The sequence below is a fragment of the Heterodontus francisci genome, chromosome 11 (assembly GCF_036365525.1).
Source record: "Heterodontus francisci isolate sHetFra1 chromosome 11, sHetFra1.hap1, whole genome shotgun sequence".
Taxonomy (NCBI): domain Eukaryota; kingdom Metazoa; phylum Chordata; class Chondrichthyes; order Heterodontiformes; family Heterodontidae; genus Heterodontus; species Heterodontus francisci.
Window position 1 is genome coordinate 63,084,731 of NC_090381.1, and position 23,859 is coordinate 63,108,589.

Consider the following 23,859-nt stretch of genomic DNA (forward strand, 5'->3'; position numbering starts at 1 on the left):
TGGGTCATTTTCTGGTTGGCAAGATGTAACGAGTGGTGTGCCACAAGGATCAGTGCTGGGACCTCAACTTTTTGCAATTTATATAAATGACTTGGATGAAGGGACCGAAATTATGGTTGCCAAATTTGCTGATGACACAAAGATAGGTAGGAAAGTAAGTTGTGAAGAGGACATAAGGAGGCTGCAAAGGGATATGGATAGGTTAGGTGAGTGGGCAAAGATCTGGTATAAGGAGTACAATGTGGGAAAATGTGAAATTGTCCATTTTGACAGGAAGAATAAAAAAGAAGCATATTATCTAAATGGTGAGAGATTGCAGAGCTCTGAGATGCAGAGGGATCTGGGTGTCCTAGAACACTCTTCCTCAAAAGGCAGTGGAAGCAGAGCCTTTGAATATTTTTAAGGCAGAGGTAGATCGATTTTTGATGAGCAAAGGGGTGAAATGTTATCGAGGGAAGGCCAGAAGGTGGAGTTGAGGTTACAATTAGATCAGCCATGATCTTATTGAATGGCGGAGCAGGCTCGAGGGGCCAAGTGGTTTACTCCTCCTCCTAATTCATATGTTCTTATGTTCCAGTCCCACTGTCAGGAACACGACGCGGCTCATAAAATCCCCCAATATTTGTTCTACTCTGAATACACAACATGTATATTCCTCCATGTCTCTCTCTCTCTTTCTTTCTTTCTTTCTGTCTCCTCCTCCCCCTCCAGGTTTAGCTGTCTCATATATATAATAACGTGTTTAATGTCAATATTTCCTAATTATCAACTACACATTGTTCATAACCATCTTTGAGAACACAAGGTGCTGGAAATACTCAGCAGTTCTGGCAGCATCTGCTGACTATTTCCAGCACTTTCTATTCTCATTTCAGAGTTTAAGGAAAGCCATTCTATCCACCTATGTATCCGTAAATCGGGCTCTTTCTCATAATATGTTTTCTGAAGTTCATAGAGTATCCAAAATGGTTAGTAACTTACAAGTGAATCACCCGTGGTTTGGCTCTGTAGGTGGGTGAGTGCCTGTACTTTTCAGAAAGCCTTCAACCTGGTAAAAGTGTGTGGCCTCTTGTGCTGTTGCCTTCTATTAATTTGCTTTGGGCATCAGAGGAAGGAAGATTGGCCAATGTGGCAAAATGGCACCATTTATCAATTGTAAGAATTTGGTACCGCAGTGCCAGTACCACACCGTCATGAATGAATGGATGACTGAGCATCCTAAAATTCATTTCAGAAGGCAGTGTTCACATGGTGCCACAACCTACAACTATTATGTGTGAGAGAAGCATTGTTAAGTGGAAGCCACAAAGTTCAACCTGAAACTTTGTGGACATGAAATACAGATGTGATAGATGCAAGAGGTTGTGTCAGTGATTTGGATGCCTCAAGCATCACAATGTTTGGTGCACAGTTTTTGTGGCATTGATAATAGAGACATAGACTTAATTCGAGGCTTTAGCATGTAGGCAGTTTTACATTAGCACACTAACTCGGGCCTTAGAATTTTCTACTTATTTCCTTCCATGACAGATGGGCAAGGAAGGCAACATTCATTTTATCACCCACCTTCTGCCATTCTTTCTGCAGATTATGGTGCAGTTAAGGGTTCCTCTTCTTCCCAAATTTGGCCGCCCTCCTCTGTGACACGTCTTCCAACAGGACTTCCAAAATGTCAGCACCAAAGGACGCTGTTCTGCTCATATTCCCTCTCTATGTTTGCACAATTGTTCTTCAGTGCAGCCAAAACAAACAGTTGTGTTGACATGAAGCAGTAATCCCTGTAAGAATTGCTGCTTTCAGCATTGCTCATCTCTTTCCCATGTTCATGGAAAATATGCAGTGAGCACGTTCAAATTATTATAATTATCTGACCTCTCTGAATTCAGGGTGCTCATTTCCTCTTTCTAGTTGCATAATAATTCACCAGAGTGCAATGATCTGATTCCATTCTGTCAAGACACTGAGGACTGAATTTAATGAGACTGCTGTCGATCCTGGTGGCGAGCCTGGTAAATGGCGCTGTTCCCGTCTGTCACATGGGCACCTGCCCCAGTGCGATTATGCAGCGGACGCCCATTTTGCATAGTTAAGTCACGGGTTCCCCCCGCCCCAGTGACGCGGCAGGGATGGGAGGCAATTCATTGATTACGGCCTCAGGTGACTCCGGAGCAGCTGCTGGCACCATATTTAAAGGCCTGCCAGCCCTGCATTCACTACTCTCCTAAAAATGGTGCAGCATACAACTCTGTCCTACTGTGTCCTGTATCCCCCACACTCCCTGAGGAAGGCAGAGGATAATGGCAGAACAGAGAACAAGGTGGCCCTATGGTTCAGTGATGCCTCCCTGCAGATTCTCCTCCAGATTGCAAGGGAAAAGCGGGAGGTTCTCTTCCCCTGTGATGCCAAGAGGTACTCCCGCCTTACCAAGCAAGACTGGGAGGAGATCGCAGAAGAGGTCAGCTGCCGTGAGGTCACCCAGCGCAATTGGATCCAGTGCAGGAAGAGGGTCAATGACCTATTGTGTTTAGCCAACGTGAGTGCTCCATACCAGTCGTCTCCTGGAGGGTTGCATGTGAGAACGTGGGAGGTTGCACGTCATGGGGTGGGTGACAGCGATGTGGCAGTGCCTGAGCGTCTAGGGGTCTATCTCTTCCTGACAGATGCATGGATGTCTCTTGGCCACAGACCACCTTCCTTCATAACTCACCCCCCCCCCCCCCCCCCCACTTAACTCCCATTACCGCGAGTGTCGGCATGAGAGACATCAGATTCCCCAGTTGGGGTTGAGGGGCTGAAAAGAGCTGAACTGTCATATTGATTTGTGTGCCATTCTCTACCATCTCCATCCTTCCTCTTTGTAGGACAAGAGGGTCCAGAATAGGAGGGAGATGTCCCGGACAGGCAGAGTAATCCCAGATGTATGTCCACTGACCTCAGCCAAGGAAGAGGTCTTGGAGCTGGCGGCCACCCAGGATGACCGCTCAAAAGCCGATGGGGAGGTTGGAGTCCTTGCGCAATAACCCACATATGTTTGTGTTCTCTCATGAAGGTAGCCATTCGCATGGGTCCACAACCACTGGAGAGCAAATGTCCCCCTCTGAGGAGGAAGACGGCTCAGAAGATGCACTGTCCCATGGCTCTCTTGCACCTTGCAGCAGTGCAGATACTTTCACCTCAATGGATACCCGCTAGGCTTTAGAATCAGAGTAACAAGTTGCTGCGAACACCACACATGCACGAGCAGCTGGCGGAGGCTGAGACAGTTGAGGCCTCCAACAGTCAGAGGGAGGACTGTGGATGGCTAGGCCCATGCTGAGTCCAAGTCTGATGACTAGCTTTTGGATAGGGCAAAATCTGACGGAGATGCCAGAAGCCATCCGTAACCATGAGCAGACAATGGAGGAGTCCTATGAGTGCATAGCTTCCCCCACTGAGAGGTTGGCGACCCTCATGGAGAGCCAGATCCCACAGATCTGTGCTGACCTGCACACCATCACCTTGGCCAGTTGCAAGGTGAGAGAGGGAACTTGAGCCCCAATGATTCCGCAGTGCCTGGTCCTTCTCTGGTCAGCAGAGAGGATCAAGAGAGCCTTCAAAGGGTGGAGAGGAGGCTGACAGCCACATCTGGGGGCTTCCCTTAGGGTGCTCCGAGTGTGATACCTGGCTTCTCAGCCCCTCCGCCATTGAGCCCACCTCCAGCAGCCACGATGCCTGAGGAGAGTCCTGCACCAGTCCAGGACATCCCCAAGCAGCCATGGCCTTCCAGGCCTCAGGCAGTCAGAGGACGCCCGCCAAAGCCATCACAGGCCAAAGGGCATCCTGATCAGCAAACTTCCTGCAGCCCAGCTGCTGCCGACAGGATCACACCGCGTAGGAACACCTACAAACAGATTAAAAAGAGCACATAGCAACACTTTGGGTTTCATGGGTGCAGATTATACCTTATTGTTAAATAATTAAAGGATGATTTGTTGAAATCTTTAGGCTTCATTGTCTAAAAGTCATGTGCCATTATGCCTGAATTGTGCGAGGTCGCCCTCACCTTTCCACCTTAGGGCAATGCCATTGTGAGCACGGCCCTCATTAGCATGTCAGTGTGAGGAGAGCCTTCGTTAACATATGGGCACTAACACACATTGCCCATCCGCATGCAAAACAGGGACCAGAAAAGGAAAGGACGCGACAGAATTCAGGCACTAAGGTGAGCCTTCACTTTACTTTCTGTGAATGGACTCCAGGATGGCTGCTCGTGAGTTATGAGGTTCTCTCTTGCCTTCTCTGCGCGTAGCAAATTCTGTCGGCATGGTCACTCATGTACCTCAGATTCCAGCCTAGGTGATGGCCCACTCTCTGTTCCAGCTGTGTGATCACACTGACCTGTTATACATCAGTTTGCCTACACCATACTGACACCCCACCAACGTACATTTCACCCCTTTGCAGAGCTCCTGCTACCCCAGACCCATTTGCCAAGCCCTCCAGCAATCCTGGACCTCTTTGCTGAGCCTGCAGTGACGCCAGACGCCCTTTTCAGAGCCCCGGCTACCCTGGACCCCTTTGCAGATTCTGCAGCAACGTGCTCCCACAATAGCCTCTGAACCTCCCTCTTCCCTTGGGCAGCTGTGCTCAAGGCTGCCTACCTGTCACGTCAATGTGCCCTCTTGCCTTTGTGCCACTGGTCATGAAACTGGAGGCATGTCTGTGCTACCAGCCATACACAGAATCAGCCATCGAACACTAAATCGCTTTTAATGAAATTTAAGTGCATTTAAATCAGGATCTCAGCAATTTAAAATAAGTTCCTGTCACGTTGCCGCGAGAGTGCCTTCATTGTGCTTTCATGCCACTGACAAAATCTGGAAGCGACATCACGACGCTGGATTTCCAGGCGGACGGCTGCATTGCGATTCTCCGCCCACCCCTGGCCACCATTTCCTCTCTGAACGGCCACACAAAATCCAGCCTTGAAGCAGCCCCAACAAGCTTTTTTTAAGTGACACAGGTCCTGTTTTAACAAAATGTGTTGAACAATAATTGACGTGCTAATGCTAATGGGCGGCACAGTGGCGCAGTGGTTAGCACCGCAGCCTCACAGCTCCAGCGACCCGGGTTCAATTCTGGGTGCTGCCTGTGTGGAGTTTGCAAGTTCTCCCTGTGTCTGCGTGGGTTTCCTCCGGGTGCTCCGGTTTCCTCCCACATGCCAAAGACTTGCAGGCTGATAGGTAAATTGGCCATTATAAATTGCCCTTAGTATAGGTAGGTGGTAGGGAAATATAGGGACAGGTGGGGATGTGGTAGGAATATGGAATTAGTGTAGGATTAGTATAAATGGGTGGTTGATGGTCGGCACAGACTCGGTGGGCCGAAGGGCCTGTTTCAGTGCTGTATCTCTAAACTAAAACTAATGCTGTTTCTACATTTGCAATGGCCTATGAAAAATTGAACTGTATGAAGCTCCAGCTGATTTAATAAATGATAACTAATATAAATTGGCAAACAGCTTTAAAACCACTGCATTTAGTTAAGACGAAAACTAGAGTTAAAGCAATGCTGGCATCAGAAGCATTGAAAGCAATGCATTAATTAGCAGTCAAAAATGTTAATGTAGTGCTCAGATTCACAGTTAGCAAGACTGCAATTTCATGTAAATCAACAGTTCAGAGATTGCAGTAAGTTTTTCTCAAAGGATGATGTCTGCCAACTTGAAAAATAAATGCAGCCAGTTAGAGATATGATAAAGTAAATGTATTGCTCCAGTGGTTGCAATAAATATTTTTGAATGACTAGGTAAAAGAAAAACACTGAAACTTTACCAGCAGTTTGGAAAGTTGTGAAGAATGGTGAGGTGATAAAAAGCCAATTTAAGATAGAGTTTCTTTCTCTGTTATATTTACATTGTGAATGAATGAACCTTGAACTAGAGATATGAGCAACAGAAATAAAATCCTTTCAGATTTGAGCACACATTTATTTGTGGCTGCATTTGCTGACTTCACAACCACTAGGTGGTGCTGTACTGGCACATGCACAAATGCAGCCTGTTACACTGAAACATCACAGTCAGCGACGTCCAGTCAGCTGCCAGGACTAAAGATGGCGCTGCTCAAATAATCTCTCACAGGCAACGTAAACACATGGCAAAACACAATGGCCAGAGAGCTGAGCGGGCCTCCCACCCGGGAGAGAGCGGGCAGGTGGGGGGGGTGGGGGGGAGAGAGCGGGTGGGGGGGGGTGCGAGAGAGAGCAAGCGGGTGGGGAGGGGGCGAGAGAGAGCAGGCGGGTGGGGGGGGGGTTGGGAGAGAGCGGGTGGGTAGAAGAGAGCGGGCCGGCGGGGTAGAGCGAGCGAGCAGGCCTCCCACCCCCGCTTCCCACCCCACCCCCACTTGCTTTCTCCCCACTTCCCACCCCTCTCTCTTTTTTTTCTCCACTTCCCCTCCCACCTCCACTCTCTTCCCACTTCCACTCTGCTCTCTCCCCGCTTCCCTGTGTTATGCGATGACGTCAACTGCGCATGCGCCAACCAGTCCTGACACTGTGGAACGCAGCGCACGCGCAGAGAGCAAGAGCCCATTTGCACATGTGTGCAGCCTGATGACGTCAACGGCCGGCTACGTTGTCAAGAATCACTTTGTTTATTTGTATCCTCCTGTATAAATAAAAAATTCCTAGACAACCTTTCTCTGTCATATTATGGTTTATGTTCATTAACATTTTGCTATGTTCTTCGTACTATAAACATAATAAGAGCCCATCAGTACAAAGAAACCTGTGACAGCAGTCTGGAAAAAAAAAAAGAGATGTATAGAAGGGAAAGGAAACATGAGAGGGGAATATTATAGAAGAACTGAGAGAGACTCAGTTAGATGAGTCCAAAAGTTGAGCGGTTTTCTGCTGCACAGGCCTATTTGGGAACTGAGCTCAGATTTACTAAATTTATTTCACTAATTTTGTTTGTTTAAAAACTAGAATTTTTAAGGCATGTTTTAAATGGTAATAAGTCCTTGATTTTCTGTACACAATGTCTGGTTGGCATTGCTGCTTTATGTGAACAGTGTTTTACAATATTACTAAGTACAAATCTGAACCAAAATGCTATTTCTACAGTAATTGAAGTTACCAAATATCCAACAATCCAAGTAAATTGAGAATATATGTCACATTTCTGTTACTTGAGGGTGAGAATCCTTGTCGTAAATTGTGTTATTGCTTGATTGCCCTTTTTTCTGTGTTACACAGCATCCAGAACTAAAAAATTTCCTCTGAAACAGGCCACAATGAAGTGAACCTGCCTTTGATTTTTCATCCCCGGGAGACGTTTATGGCACCGTTAAGATTGTGAACTGCAAAGGTCATGGGCACAAATTCTTATCTATGCACTCCACAGTTTAAAAACACAAAAAGCATGCCAGATCCAATCCAGCCAACTAATGTCCCATCAGTCTACTCTCGATAATCAGCAAAGTGATGGAAAGTGTCATTGACAGTGCTTCCAAGCAGCACTTACTCAGCAATAAGCTGCTCACCGATGCTCAGTTTGGGTTCTGCTATGGCTGCTTGGCTCCAGACCTCATTACAGCCTTTGTCCAAACATGAGCAAAAGAGCTGAATTCCAGAGGTGAGATGAGATCAAAGCAGTATTTGACTGTGGCATCAAGGAGCCCTAGCAAAATTGATGTCAATGGGAATCAGGTGGAAAACTCTTCACTGGTTGAAGTCATACCTAGTACAAAGGAAGATGGTTGTGATTGTTGGAGACGAATCATCACAGCCCCAGGACATCACTGCAGGAGCTCTTCAGGGTAGTGCCCTTGGCCCAACCATCTTCAGCTGCTTCATCAGTGACCTTCCCTCCAATATAAGGTCAGAAGTGGGGATGTTTGCTGATGATTGCACAGTGTTCAATACCATTTGCAACTGCTCTGATACTGAAGCAGTCCGTGCCCGCATGCAGCAAGACCTGGGCAACTTTCAGGCATGGGCTAAAGTGTGGCCCAAATGTCACTTTCCACTTCAGTGCCAGGCAAACACCATCTCCAACAGAAGAGAATCTAACCATCTCACCTTGAGGTTCAACTGCATTACCATTGCTGAATCCCCCACTATCCTGGGGGGGTTACCATTGACCAGAAACTGAAACGGACCAGCCATATAAATACTGTGGCTACAAGAGCAGGTCTGAGGCTGGGAATTCTGTGGCAAGTAACTCGCCTCCTGACTCCCCAATGCCTGTCCACCATCTACAAGGCACAAGTCGGGAGTTTGATGGAATACTCTCCACTTGCCTGGATGGGTGCAGCTTCAACAACACTCAAGAAACTCAACACCATTCAGGATAAAGCAGCCCGCTTGAATGGCACCCAATCCACCACCTTAAATATTCACTTCCTGCACCACCGACTCATGTGGCTGCAGTGTGTACCATCTACAAGATGCATTGCAGCAACTCACCAAGCCTCCTTCAACAGCACCTTTCAAACCCACGATCTCTACCACTTAGAAGGACCAGGGCAGATGGATGGGAACACTACCAACTGCAAGCTCCCCTCCAAGTCACACACCGTCCTAACCTGGAACTATATCGCTGTTCCTTCACTGTCACAGTCAAAATCCTGGAACTCCCTCCCTAACAGCTCTGTGGTGGACTGCAGAGGTTCAAGAAGGTAGCTCACCACTACCTTCTCGAGGGCAAATAGGGATGGGCAATAAATTCTGGCCCAGCCAGCAATGCTCACATGGCATGCAAGAATACAAAAAAAAAATTCACTGTGGCTTTCAACATAACAGGCCAAAATGTACTGTAACCAATAAACAAACATGACCTGCTTTTTGTTAGACTTGCCCTTGCCTGTTTCAGTTCCATGAGCTTCTGCATGACAAGTGGGAGATCAAAATGGTGTGACGCCTTCCACAGGGTATCTGGGATCTGTGTGAAGAGGGTGAGCTACTGTGTATCTCTATAACCAATAAGATTGAAGATTTGTTAATGAACAGTGTGGAACCTGAACCAGGAAATGTAAGGAACAATAGTGAGTTCAATGTCAAATCAAATACAGAAAGAGAAATAATAGAAGTAAAGAAAGATTGGATAAGGAGAGAGAAAAAATGGACAAAGAAAAAGTAACAAAAAATAATTAATTTTCTTACAATCTCCAACAAATTAAAATCTGAAGGACTGAAATTCCATACTTGTAAATGTTAATTTTCAGTGTCAGGGAGGTTGCTTGGTTGGAATTCAGACTTTAACGCTGCTGGAAGAGTACTGACTGAAATTGACGCGTCCTAACTTTCTGTGGTGAGTTTAGTTTGTAACCACCATCCAAGCACAGGAACTTCATGAAAATACAAGCAAAATACTGTGGATGCTGGAAATCGGAAATAAAAACAGAAAATGCTGGAAATACTCAGCAGCTCTGGCAGCATCTGTGGAGAGAGAAGCAGAGTTAACATTTCAGGTCTGCGATATTTTTTCAGAACAGGAATTTCATGCCATTCAATGCATTTGAATGGTGAGTGATATAGCGAGCGTGATGCCATTTTCGCATTTAACCATGCCTTTGCCCAAATTTACCATGCAATTTGCACATAAACAAAGGTGAGCACACTAGACTCACTGTTATTTTGACAGTAAACTCTGGCCCAATGGTATGTATTAATGAGCTGAATTTGGGTATTCAGGGCATAATTTCAAAGTTTGCAGCCAAGATGAAAATAAATAGTGAGAAGGATAGTAACAGATTTCAGGAGAACATAGACAGTCCGGTGAAATGGGCAAACACATGGCAGATGAAATTTAATGCAGAGACGTGTGGAATACTTCATTTTGGTAGTGTCATGCCCAGTAAAGGCATGTCCTATTCATAACTTTAAACATAGACTGTTTCCAGCATAGAATTTTCTGGAACTGAATTGTCTGTTTTTAAATGAATCACAATGGACAGTAAAATACTGCAATAAGATGGCTGCTGAGGATCAGGTGACTTTTGCAATTGAATGAGCAGGGATGGAGTGCCTCCCTTGGATGGGCATACCAAGATGAAACCATTTATGGAATTCACACCTCCTATTGTTTGCGGTCCTACCCCAAACTCACTATCTATGGACTCCTGGACTCATGTGTCTCTGAGCTCGAAACTTAAAGAGAGCTGTAAGAAAACAATTAAATCATAAGTAGGTATGAATGGCCACCATCTATCTCCCATTGTGTAGCCATAGCTTCGAACTTTAAATCATTCTGGGTGGACAATAGGAGTATTGATCAGGTGGTCACATGATCAAAACTAAACAGAGATAACAGATCCTTTTACTCTCAGCACCAAGGAGAAAACTGGTCAGTCTGCAAACCATCCGCTGGAGAGACAGCAAGAAAAGGCAGTACCATTGTGCCTTAAAAGAACTGGAGGCTGTAACATCGTAAGATCTCCAAGTGTGTTCCTTCTCAAGTCCACTAGTACAGCAAACTGACCACGTGGTAATGATCTACAAGCAACTAACTTTGTGATTTGCTGAAAATCCACCTCTTCGAGAGAATCCTGCAGTGACTTCAGTATACGACTCTAGCTGTAGAGTTCACCTAACTACACTTCAGGAGTGAAAATGCCTTCTTCACTGGGTCCGCAACGCATGCCTTTTCTCCAAGACAAGCCAAATCACGTGACTTACAAACTATTCCTTTGCTTGTAATTTGTAAAGGTGCAGTATCCTTTTTAACAGCTTTTTTTCTTGAGTGTGTGTGTGTGTGTATTAGAGAGAGAGAGTGATGTAGTGTTAGACTTTTGGAGTGAACCTGTGAATAAAAATAATCCTCTTTATTTAAACCCGCGAAAAGCATGCTGCTGTTATTCAAATTGGCCATACACTGGAGTTAAGAACACACACATCTTCCTTGTGAAAAACACAGAGTACGGACAGTAAAGGTAAAAGAACTGGAGTTTCAGTTCTCTCTCAATCCTGTCTGTAACAGTAGGAAGAATGAGAAGAGGCAATATAAACTAAATGATACAATTTTGAAGGGTATGCAGGAACAGAGAGACCTGGGGATGTATGTATACAAGTCTTTGAAGATGGCAGGAAAAGTTGAGAAATTTCTGATGTAGGGTCATGGACTTGAAACATTAATACTGTTTCTCTCTCCACAGATGCTGCCAGACCTGCTGAGTATTTCTGGCACTTCCTGTTCTCATTTCAGAGTTCCAGCATCCACAGTATTTTGCTGTTACGAAAGATTTAAGTTATGTGGTGTTACTAGTGAAACTTGGGTTGTTTTTAGAGCAGAGAAGGTTAAGGAGAGATTTGATAGAGGTGTTCAAAATCATGAATGGTTTTAATGGAGTAGATAGAGAAAAACAGTTCTCAGTAGCAGAAGGATCAGTAACTAGAGAGCAGATGTAAGCTGATTGGCAAAAGAACACAAGGTAACATGGAAACACATTTTCACATGCAGTAAGCTGTTATGATCTAGAATACACTGCCTGAAAGGGTGATGGAAACAGATTCAATAATAACTTTCAAAGGGGAATTGGATAAATACTTGAACAGGAAAAATTTGCTAGGCTGTGGGGAAAGAGTAGGGCAGCGGCACTAATTGGACAGCTCTTTCAAAGAGTCAATAGACATGGTGGGCTGAATGTCCTTTTTCTATGCTGTATCATTCTAGACTCATATGTGCTGCCGCACAGCTTAAGTTTTCCCTTTGAGTGCCCCAATTAAATTGTTCTTCAACCATTGTGACCAACATGGCTTTTACTACAAATACACGCATTCCACAACACAGATTCCGGTGTATTGTTTAACTGCAGTTTATTATAAAATTAGACTCTTTAGGATAGAATAATTAGATGACTGATATTAGAGGACTTTTATCGTATAATACAGACTTTGTATGTATAATAAAGCAGTGTTACTAAGATTACAAAGTTACTGTTTTGTTCACATCTTAAGCATGTATTGAGCAACAGCGTTTTGTAGAATGGAGAGGTTAAGTGCCTTCCTTTAACATTTCTTGCTAATCAATACTTTGTCATTAAATGTATGTAACCATGCATTTTTTGCATTACAATTAAATCAAAATTGTTAAGTAAAAGTAATAGTATTTGAGAAAATTAACTGTTTTGAAATGTAATTTTACATTTAAATTTACATTAAAGCTGCATTTATCCTTGTTCCTCAAGCGAATCTTGTCAGACCATTCTAGGAGTAAAAGAGAAAAACAAGATGTACAATTTTTACATTGTTGCAGATATTGGATCTTAAAATCCAGATGCCCAGGCTTCAGCGATGATAATATTGTTGCTGGCAAACAAAAGTCATGGATCAAATTGAATCAATGTAGTACCAGTCTAGCATGCATGTCTTAATACCAGTATAAATCTGTTACCAGAGAAGAGAATTTTTGTACAGGTATAATACTGTGGGAGATTTATACTACAAAGTTCACTCTGGAGTTGAATCTAGAGGATTTTGTAATATAAATAGTTATTTTTTCTTATGATTGAACATCATAGATATAATGTTAACAATTTGAGATCCATTCTTTGAACATGTTAATTTGGAACAAAAAAATCAAATTCAATTAATAGTAAATAAATTCAGCTCCTCCATGCGGCAAGATCTCTGTGACACTCCAGCCAACAACATTCCCTCTAATGCTACAGGAATCTTTGTTACTAGTCAAGTCTTGTATTTCATGTTCAGAAATGACTCTATCCCATATATTGAACCCAGTCAACTTTCCTGAAAAGGCCAAGTTTTTATCAAAGCCACCTCCAGTGCAGCAGCCGTTTCTTTCTTGACCCAGTTGCAGTATTCCTCCATTTGGGATATTGTGGCCAACAGCCATTCCTGAAGAAGCAGCAGCTAATTTTCCATTCACCCAAAGGGTCGCATTTCCCTCTTCAGCACTCCATGTTGCACAAAAGTGTGTCCAGTGATCAAGGGAGATTACATCTTCAGCAACGATTTTGCTTGTGTCACTATGCACAGAGAGCACTGTAGAGGACCGATTGAAGTATAGCTGAATTTGATAAGGATTTCTCTTTGTTCCATAGGAGAATACAATGGTTTTTTCCAGCAGATCAGTGACTTTTACCCATATGCAAGCTGTAAATGAGCTAAGAGTCATGTCATCAGCATGAACACTTGCAAAAATCTTCTTTGAACGCATAGGAAAGATCAGTGTCATATCACAATCTAGGGGACAATAGAAAAAAAATGATATACTTTCAATATCCGTTTACGTACTGTTCTACACAGTTTGATCTATATTTGTTTCTTCTGCAAATGAGGATGGGGTAGGAGAGAAGAGAAGCAAAGCTTAAAGCTGTCAATAGTAAATTAGCAATCGATGCAGTAATGACTATAGATCACTATTTGGCTTTCCTGTCTGAAGTAAGGTGTGTGCCAGTATGAAACAGATATTTAAACCAAAAATGGTCACATTCAAGGCTAAGGACACTGATTATAGAGTACTGATTATAGCACCCCCAATCCATGGTCCTACTGGGGAGCAGCCAATTCAGGATACATCCAGTGTTTAGGAAGCGGATGTGAAGGCCAATGTGGTAGCAGGAGGGAGAGGGTACCTGGGGCAGGAGAGGCCTAAGGTTTCCTGAGAGGGCCTGGAGGAACATTCCTGCTCCTCCTGGCCGACAAGGAAACAAAATTAAAAATTGCTTAGTTTTCTGAGTCTTTTCAAGCCATGGATCTGCTTGGTGCCATACTGTTATACTGGTGAGTCCGGCAGGGAGTGAACCAGCTGCAATTTTTAGTGAACGTAAGTATTGGCATTCTAATTTCATCACAGGACTCCTATTATAATATATATGAATTATATATTAATTTAATATTAATAAGTATTCAGAAGGCCCCAGCCTGCTTGTGGTGGAGCATGTCTGCTGTCTCCAAAAGGCGGGCACGTAAGGCAGAGAACAGAAGTACCTCTGTAAGTATTCTACTGCTTTTTTAACCACCCACCCATCCAGTTCCCAACAGGTGGCCAGTGTTAAATTTGGGGATGTTTGTTTTTCCTATCTTTGTATATTTCCCTTGGAGAGCAATGTGAAGTAGTGGAAGCATTCACAGGCAGATTAACAGTCTGGCAGGCGGCAACATGAACTCTCCTTCCGTGACTGTAATTATCTTTATACCAGGCAATAGGGTGGTTAGTCCTACACAGCGATAGGATTTATGGACTCCCGCAACCCATATGGTGGGGTGGGGGGCACCCACAGTCATACCCCACACCAACTGGGCTTGAGTACCTTGCTGGATGTTAGCCCAGAATGCAATTTGAACCCTGCATGTTCTGAGTCAGAGGCGCAAATACTAGCACTAACCCAAAGGCTAGCTTCAGGGTTAGGGATTTATTTGGTATGAATGAGGCATCAAAGACACACAGTCATTATTTACAGCACAGAAGGAGCCCATTTGGCCCATCGACTCCATGCCGGCACTCTCAGTCCTATTTGATTCCCATAGTCCTGCAAGTCTATTTCCTTCAAATGACCATCCAACTTCCTCTTGAAGTCATTGATTGTCTCCACTTCCACACTACATAATGCTTGTAAAATTGAATCTAAATTATTTAAGATTTAGAGAAATTATATGAAAATCAGAATTTGTAATCCTCACAGTGTAAAATATTTTCTCATCAAAGTAATTTTTCAATTGGTAGCAGCCCTACCTTTGGTCCTGATAATTTGCGCATTTTTCAATAATCACCCACATGACTCGATGACTAATACTATTAACCAGACCATCCACCAGTGAGTTCCAGGTCATTACCATCTGCTGCATAAAAAAGTTCTTCCTCATATTCCCCCTGCATCTTTTGCCCCAAACTTTCAATCCGTGTCCCATAGTCATTGTACTATTAGTTAATGGGAACAGTTTTTCCTTGTTTAACTTACTTTGTAATCTTGTTCCCCTCTATTATTTCTCCCCTCAATCCCCTTTGTTCGAAGGAGAACAAACCCAGCTTTTCCAAACTAACCTTGTAACTAAAATCCTCCATCCCTGGAACCATTCTGGTAAATCTTCTCTGCACCCTCTCAAGGACCTTCACATCCTTCTTGAAGTGTGGTGACCAGAACTGAACACAATACTGCAGTTGGGGCCTATCCAGAGCTTTATAAAGGTTCAGCAAAACTCTCCTGCTTCTGTACTCAATGCGTCGACTTATGAAGTCCAAGATCCCATATGCTTTACTAACCACTCTCTCAGGGGAGATGGTGACAGAGTGATAATGTCACTAAACTGGTAATCCAGAGGCTCAAGCTAATGATCTGGGAAACAAGTTCAAATCCCACTACGGCAGCCCATGAAAGAATAAAAAAAATGTCCTGCCACCTACAAAGATCAATGCACACAGATCCCCCAAGTCCCTCTGTTCCTGCACACTCTTTAGAACTGTGTCATTAAGCATATATTTCCTCTCCCTATTCCTTCAGCCAAATGCATTATCTCACACTTGTCAGTATTGAATTCAATCTGCTACTGATCCGCTCTCGCTCCACTGGCTTATCTATGTCCTCTTGTAGGTGGTTCATATTATCCTCACTGTTTGTCACACCTCCAAGTTTGGTGTTGGCAAATTTTGAGATTCTATTGTGTATTCCAGGATCCAAGCCATTTTTATATAGCAAAAAAAACAGTGGTCCCAGCACTGACCCTTGGGGAACATCACTGTCTACCATCCTCCAGTCTGAAAAGCAACCAGAGAGAGCCAAAATATCTGGCAACAGCAGCAGAGGTGTTTGGGAGTTTGAAAATGCATTTGTTTGGAAACTGTATGAAATTTTTATCCAGGGTGGATGGTCTGGTTTATAGCATTGAGGGGAGCTTGTGGGTCATTATTGAAAAATGCGCAAATTATCAGGACGAAAGGCAGGGTCATCACCAACTGAAAAATTACTTTGATGAGAAAACATTTCACACTGTGAGGATTGCAAATTCAGATTTTCATGTAATTTCTCTAAATCTTAAATAATTTTGATTCAATTTTACAAGCATTCTGTATTTGATTTTTTTTTTAAAAAACCCTATCACAAAAAGTAGCTCCAGAAATTGCTCATTCTGTAATTAACTCAAATTTACACTGCAAAACATTGCCAAAATTTTTAAAAAAATTTTTAATGATATAAATCTGGGTTTTCATTTTTTCTTATAGTATATAGTCTATATCTAATTGTTTTCATTTTTTCCAGTACTTAACAGTACACTAGATGGGGTTTTCTATCATGCAGTAATGTTTCTGAATTATGTATTACTGAATGGATAGGGCTATTCTGTTTTTTTCCCACATAATGCCATAGATATTAGAAGCTAGGAAGAGGTCTGCACCTCATGCTTCAGCTATTAAAATATGCTAATGGCTGAATAATGGTTGGCATTAAAAGAGAATGGAAATACAGAACATTATTGAAGAATAGTGAGCTAGAATACCTGATGGTAAGATGTGTTTAGCTGACCACTTCTGAGATGCCATTGCTTCAGCTTTAGATTGTTGCAGTTCAGTTGCCATGGAATTCAGAGTTGTTTCCAAGTTTATAGGAACTCTTTTCTTAATGTCAAGTGACAGCCTCTCATCCTTCATATCCACTGCCTTTTCCCAAGTAATCTCAAGTTTTCTGAGTCTGTTGGACAGATCTTGGCTCGCCAAAAGAAGCTGCTGAAGTGTATTTTTCTGCTCTGATTCATTCTCTGCTTTGGTTTTACTGACTTCTTCCAGTTTGTATGCTAATTTCTTGTCCATTTGTGTTGTGATATGCAAAGTTGCACTGTCTATGGCACTTGTGCAAGTCCCTGCAAAGTTGGTTACAAACTGGAGCATTTCAGTACGCATACTTTGCAATTCTCCCTTACACACTTCTTCAATGGATTGTTGCAGGATGTTCTGTTTCATTTGGGAATTCTCCAGCATTACAAATAGCTTATCCCATTTAGTAAGCTCTTTTTGGCATTTACAGGAACCATCTGGGGAGGATAATTTTAGATTAAGTGAGCACTCCATAATTATGTACAGAAGGTTTCATATCAATATATACATGGCTATATTAGAAACTAACTTTTTGTTGAAATTTTGCTAAATTTGATATTTGGCAGCAAAATTATTTTGTAGTTTCATCTAAATGTTTAATAAACATTAAGTAACATTAAACTGCTTGTATTTTAATCAATTTTAGAAAGGAAAACAGACTTGCCTTTATATAGCACCTTTCACAACCTCAGGACATCCTAAAGTGCTTCACAGCCAACTAGGTACTTTTGAAGTATAATCACTGTTGTAATGTAGGTAATGCAGCAGCCAGTGTGCACACAGCAAGGCCTCGGGAAAATTTTGTCTGCTGTAAAATGTAAAAATGTATCTGGCACGACAAATGTGAAATGGAAGGGTTGTGAGGCAACTTATGATTGTATTGAAGCAAACGGACCTCCTTTGCACTGTTTGTAATTTTTGACTTGGTGCTGTTTGAAACTGTTTGGTAATGTATTTTTTTTACAGATTTTTATGAATAAAGTATACTTTGGAAAAAAAAAAGCAAGGCCCCACAACAGCAATGTGATAATGACCAGATAATTTGTTTTGCTTCATTGATGTTGGTTGAGAATAAAATATTGCTCTTCAAAATAGTGCCATGTGGTATTTATGTTCACCTGGGAAAGTAGTCAGGGCCTGAGTTTAACATCTCATCTAAAAGACGGCACCTTTGACAATGCAGCAAGTCCCTCAGTACTGTACTGGATTTTGTGTAAATCTAAACGCACAGACACTTTGTGGTTACATTCTTTTTGGATAGTAATTTATTTTAAAATTATGTTAGCACTCAGCACACATTAATGCTGCATGTTAGAATAAATTTAGTGTATTAACATTTTGTCAAAGAAGTATATAATGTCTTTCCCTGAGATCAGCAGCAAACTGCCTAACATGTAGGAGATAATAGAAATAAGAGTGTAAGCTATGTTACATGAGGTACTTTAGTGAGATTTTCCTACTTTATAGCCAGTGAAAGAGTTTAACTATAAAGTATTTTTATTTGTGAAATATTATTATAGAAGCTAAATGTAATATAACTTCAAACTGCCAGTCTCTTCAGTAAAGATGATGCTTAACTACTGTAGAAAGTATTATAAAACATAGAGTATAATAGCATAATCAATATTGAAAAAAAATGTATCTAATTCTGCAATTAAGTTATGAAAATACCTTACCTGGTAAAACAGAGATTTTGTTTTCCATCCCATTAATATATTGTATCTCTTCATAATCCTCTGCCAAAGTATAGGACAAGCTGAGCAGAATCCATAGTACTATTGTAAATGCAGCCATTTCTTCCGAGTTCTGTTCCTTTCACTGTGCAGTAGTATGAGGGCACTGTTCTGTTGATTTAGCTCCTTCAGTATGAGCTCTAAAGGAGACTGAACACAAGTCTCCAAAACCTCTTAATAAACAGTGGGTGAGGAGTGATGCAAGAACTTTGTCATTGGTATAAAGTACATGCAACAATGAGCTAGAGTTCTGCTTTCGCAACAAAGAGGTTGAATTACACAAGCTTGAAACTTATGATTTAAGGGCACATGTGGATAGGTGTACATAAGAAAGGGCCCAGCACTGGGGTAAGTTTTAGTTTGCAAGCCAGATGTAATGATCTACCACTGGGGAATACATTTTTGTAATATAAAGTGGTAGCAATAGTGACGAATGTGTAGGAAGGCAGAGCAGGGCAAGTCCCAAAGGATTGCGCAAGTATGCAAGAACATTTATTTCTGCATTTCATTAGGTTTTTTTCATAGTTTTTCCATATGAAAGTAGTTAGGTACAATTTTTAAGGTAGTTTTGAAAAGGTTAATGAAAGAAAACTGCCCAAATATGTATAGTGTTTTGTTTTAGATATATTTTCTCTGATAGTCGTCATTTTAAAATATATTAATATGTAAAAAGAAGCAAAAGTTTTTTTTGTACTGGTCATTGATTTTGCACTTTCTATTTCTGAGAAGTACATGAATTGATAGCACCATGTATATTTGCAGCTTTAATTCACCACAAGGCCTGATCCCTGATGTGTTTTAATAGAGAAGTATTGAGTGAAGGCCAGAGTATGGATTAACAAGTGTCCTAGCGTTCTGTTGACTGTATCTGGACAGCAGATTGTTTGCTCCATTTTAACGCTAGTTAAAGTTGTGTAGAGTATGGAAACCAAATAAAGAGAAGAAATGTTTTTGTTTTAAGTTCCCAGAAAAGTTTTGTGTACTAATCTTTCCATGACTGCAAACCTATTTGAGCTGAGGTACTCCTGTATTTATTTAAATGTCCTCATTTAAAAGAAGAATCTCCCTGTTTACCAAAGGTGGGGGAGGGAGTAGTTGTATACTGAATCGGAATTAAGGAACCTAGAGGGAGAGGATTGGAGATCAAAGGCACATTCAGAAAGAAAAGTTCTTGGCAGGCTTTTGAAGGAAAGAGGCAGCAAGGAAAATAAAATGTTTATTTGATTGTACTAGGTTAGACTTGTGTGTTAATATGGACTGTTACATTTTGAGCATTTGATAAAATTGCCAAATATGTCATTCTCTGAAATCAACATTGACTACTTTGAACCAACAACAACAGGAACAGCTTGCATTTATATAGCACCTTTAACATAAGATGTGCAAGGCACTTCACAGGAGTGTCGTCAAGTAAAATTTGACACCTAGCCACATAACGTAGTATTCGGGCAGATGACCAAAAGCTTGGTCAAATGGGTAGGTTTTAAGGGGCATCTTAAATGAGCAAAGAGAGGTGGAGGTGTTTAGGCAGGGAATTTCCGAGCTCAGGGCCCAGGCAGCTGATGGCACGATCACGAATGGTGGAGCGATTAAAATCAAGGCTACTCAAGAGGTCAGAATGAGAGGAGCGCAGATATTTCATAAGGCTGTGGGGCTGGAGGCAATTAGAGATAGGGAGGGGCATATCCAAGGAAGAATTTGAAAACATGCATGAGAATATTAAAATCAAAGTGTTGCTTAGCTGGAAGCTAGCATAGGACAGTGAGCACAGGGGTGATGAATGAACAGGACTTGGTGCGAGTAAGGACATGGGCAGCAGTGTTTTAGATGGCCTCAAGTTCATGGAGGGTAGAATATGGAGGGTAGAATGTGGGAGGCCAGCTAGGTATGAGCGGAATAGTCAAGTCCAGAGGTAACAAAGGCATGGATGATGGTTCCAGCAACAGATGAGCTGAGGGAGGGGCATAGTCAGGTGATGTTCCCATATAAAATTCTGTCGAACAGCAGGCACATTTTAAAAATTCCTCAGACCAAAAATTAAATTGTATTCATACTGTGTGTCATGAAAGGGTTAATTAAATAGTTATAAAGCAAGCCCCACTGTTCAGTTCAATAATGATTTCCTTATGTTAGGGTTTAAATTTATGAATGGAATGTAGATTGTAATAACTTTGAGGTCACCTGTTGTGCTGTAAATTATTTCTGCTACATTCAGGATTTTTGAACATTTATTTTCAATAGAGGAAGAACTAAATTAACTGTTCCTTGATTCCTTAAATATGGCTGTGATACCTTACATAGTTTCAGTGTATCACCTTTTGTTTATTTACAACAGATTCCTTTAGCACACTGAGGAATGGTTTCCAGATGATTTACAAAGTGTTGAACTCAAAATCTGACTTTTTTGTGCTCGCAGGGAATTCTATGTTGCTGCGTGTTTTACCTTCAGTGTATGAGAAGCAGCCTGAACCTATTAACTACCACATGACAGAACTAGTCCAACTGATGCCAAGACTGGAGCCATCTGAGCAGCAGCATCTTTTCCGCCTTCTACAAATAATAACTAAGCAATGTCCTCAGGTAAAACACTTTATATATGTTCAATCATTTCTTGACTTTTATAGCATTTATATAGCTACTTTCATGACTACTGGATGGCCCAAAGCAATTTGCAGTCAGTGAAGTACCATTGAAGTGTCGTCACTATTGTAATGTAGGAAATGTGGCAGCTAACTTGTGCACAAGAAACTCCGACAAACAGGAATGTGATAATGAACAGATAATCTGTTTTTATTGTGTTGTTGATTGAGGGAGAAATATTAGCCAGGGCACTGCGGATAACTCCCCTGCTGTTTGAAATAGTGCCACGGGCTCTATAACATCCACCCAAGAGGGCAGGCAGGGCCTTGGTTTAATAAAACATCCAAAAGACAGCACCTCTTGACAGTTCAGTACTGGAGTGACAGCCTTGATTTTCATGCTGAAGTACTGGAGTGGGTCTTAATCCCATAACATTCAGGCGCAGAAGCAAGAGTGCTACGAACTGAACCACATATTATCAGGAATAAATGACCAGAGGTGGGGAGGAAGAGAGCAAAAGAGAAGGTGTATGATTGGGCAAAGGGCAGGAGAGATTAAATGACAAATATGTCATGGGACAAAGGCAAAGGGAGTGCTAATGGTGTGGTAAAAGGCAAAGCATGCAAGATAACCCTTTTATTCTCTTCCTCACCCCGCCGCCCCCCCCCCACCCGCACCCCCGCTTCACTTACTTAAAACCTATTATATTTCTAACCTTTGCCAGTTCTGATGAAAGGTCACAGACCTGAAACGTTAACTCTGCTTCTCTCTCCACAGATGCTGCCAGACCTGCTGAGCATTTCCAGCACTTTCTGTTTTTATTTCAGATTTTCAGCATTCGCAGTACTTTGCTTTCATTTTGGTGCCACATATTATTTGTGCATTTAACTCATTGCTGTTTATGGGACCTTGTGTGTAACTTAGCTGCCACGTTTCCCTTTTTTTTATAACAATGACTTCACTTCAAAAATACTTCATTGGTTATGAAATGCTTTAGGACACCCAGATGTTATGAAAGGTGCTATATGAATGCGAGTTCATTCTTTTCTTCCTTTAAATTGTGACACAAGACTAACAACTGATAGCGAGAAATACATTCTTTAGCTAGCTTTAGCCTCAGTGAAGTTTTCAGTTTTATGATAGCGTTGTGCAATATGAGCAGAAATGGAGATGAGTTTAGAAAACAGGCCAGTAGTCAGAAGGATCCAGCTCTTCACATTGATTTTCTTGTGAACAGAGGAGTCTTCTCAGTGGACACCCTCCCCTCCACCCTCCTCCCCCACTCCCCCATCTCTGATGCTGGGTCCCTTGTTTAGGCACTAAATGCCTTTTAACGAGGGAACATCCCCCCCATCCCCATACTTGGAGATGGGAAGCGGTCCGCATGGTTTTCCGTGCCAGCTGCAGTGGAAAGAGGCCTTTAATTGGGGTTAATTGTCCAGTTAAGGGCCTCAAATGGTGGCGGGGCAGGAAGGCTGTTCACAGGCCGTCCTGCCCTGACTAAATTTTGGCAGAGGCGGGATGGTGGTGAGTATTACCCCACCCTGCCACCATCCCACCCGATGTTATGCTCTCCCTGCCTCCAAACCCACCACGGGGGCCCCAATAAGTTTTCAATGTGTTAACACATTCAGCTTGACTGAACTGCACTTTCCATGGCAATTCAATGGTTGTGATTAAACAGCTGGATAGCAAACAGTCTTTCTTCTGTAATTGCAAAACATGGAATCAATTGTAAATTGTTATTCATAATTGCTGTCATTGTCACAGGGTTAAGAACTATTGCTTTTTTTTATTGATTCACAGGATGTGGGCATTGCTAGCAAGGCTGGCATCTATTGCCCATATATGACTTCCCTTGTGAAGATGGTGGTGAGCTGCCTCTTGAACCATGGTAGTCTGTGTGGTGAAGTTACTCTCACAGTACTGTTATCTAGGGAGTCCAGTATTTTGTCCCAGTGACAATTAAGTAATAGCAAAATGTTTCCAAGTCAGGATGGTGTGTGGCTTGGGTGGAAACTTGAAGATGGTGGTGTTCCAATGCGCCTTCTGCCTTTGTCCTTCGAGGTGGTAGAGGTTGCAGGTTTGGGAGGTGCTGTCAAAGAAGTCTTGATGAGTTGCTACAGTTCATCTTGTAGATGGCACACACTGCAGATACAGTCGGTTGGTGCTGGAGGGAGTGACTGTTTAAGGTTGTGGATGGGGTGCCAATCAAGCAGGCTGATTTGTCCTGGATGGTATTGAGCTTTTTGAATGTTGCTGGAACTATACTCAACCAGCAAGTGGAGTGTGTTCCAGTACACTTATGCCTTGTAGAGGATGGAAAGGCTTTGCAGGAGTCAGGAGAATACATCACAAGGCCTGCTCTTGTAGCCACAGTATCTATGTGGCTGGTCTAGTTAACTTTCCGTTCAGTGGTGACCCCCTGAATGTTGATGGTGGGAGATTTGATGATGGTAACGCCATTGAATGTCAAGAGGAGGTGGTTAGATTGTCTCTCGTTGGAGACAGTCATTGCCTGGTACTTCTGCAGCGCGAATGTTACTTGCTAATTGTCAATCCAAGGCTGAATGTTGTTCATGTCTTGCTGCATGCAGGCACAGACTGCTTCATTATCTGGACCTAAATGCTGTTCTATCATCAGCAAACATCCCCACTTCTGACTTTATGGTAGAAGGAAGGTCATTGAAGCACTTGAAGATGGTTGGGCCCAGGACACTACCCTGAGGAACTCCTTTAACAATGTTCTGGGGCTGAGATGATTGGCCTCCAACAACAACAAGCTTCCTTTGTGCAAGGTATAACTCCAATGAAGGAAGAGTTTTCCTGATTCTCATTGACTTCAAGGACTGTGCGGTGGCCCCTCCGACCAATACTTTCTTGGACAGATGCATCTGCAACCGATAGATTGGTGAGGATAAAATTAAGTAGTTTTTCCCCTCGTGTTGGCTCTCTCATCAACAGCCAAAGGCCCAGTCCGGAAGCCATGTCCTTCAGGACTTGATCAGCCTTGTC

The 23,859-nt window shown here is 42.4% G+C and overlaps 2 protein-coding genes across 7 annotated transcripts in view; one reads left to right on the top strand and one right to left on the bottom strand.

The window, feature by feature from the left end:
• The window catches only part of veph1 (ventricular zone expressed PH domain-containing 1), a 261,339-nt gene that overhangs the window by 53,546 nt on the left and 183,934 nt on the right, over positions 1-23,859 (top strand). For all 6 annotated transcript variants that reach the window (XM_068042199.1, XM_068042200.1, XM_068042201.1 and 3 more), the window contains one exon: positions 20,681-20,844. In XM_068042199.1, the coding sequence (XP_067898300.1) occupies positions 20,681-20,844 (164 nt within the window). The remainder of the gene's footprint in view (positions 1-20,680; positions 20,845-23,859) is intronic.
• LOC137375279 (pentraxin-related protein PTX3-like) lies at positions 11,772-18,611 on the bottom strand. Its single transcript, XM_068042198.1, has 3 exons — positions 18,208-18,611; positions 16,438-16,968; positions 11,772-13,185 (listed from the first exon to the last, which is right to left on the bottom strand). The coding sequence occupies exons 1-3, from the start codon at positions 18,323-18,325 to the stop codon at positions 12,569-12,571; spliced, it is 1,266 nt and encodes a 421-aa protein (XP_067898299.1). The 5' UTR covers positions 18,326-18,611; the 3' UTR covers positions 11,772-12,568.

Excerpts from the sequence above, each read along its gene's own strand:
- LOC137375279 (XM_068042198.1), bottom strand. The coding sequence starts at position 18,325 with ATGGCTGCATTTACAATAGTACTATGGATTCTGCTCAGCTTGTCCTAT. Across the intron at positions 16,969-18,207 it reads CAAAATCTCTGTTTTACCAG|ATGGTTCCTGTAAATGCCAA; the intron begins GTAAGGTATTTT and ends TATCCTCCCCAG. Across the intron at positions 13,186-16,437 it reads TAAACACATCTTACCATCAG|ATTGTGATATGACACTGATC; the intron begins GTATTCTAGCTC and ends ATTGTCCCCTAG.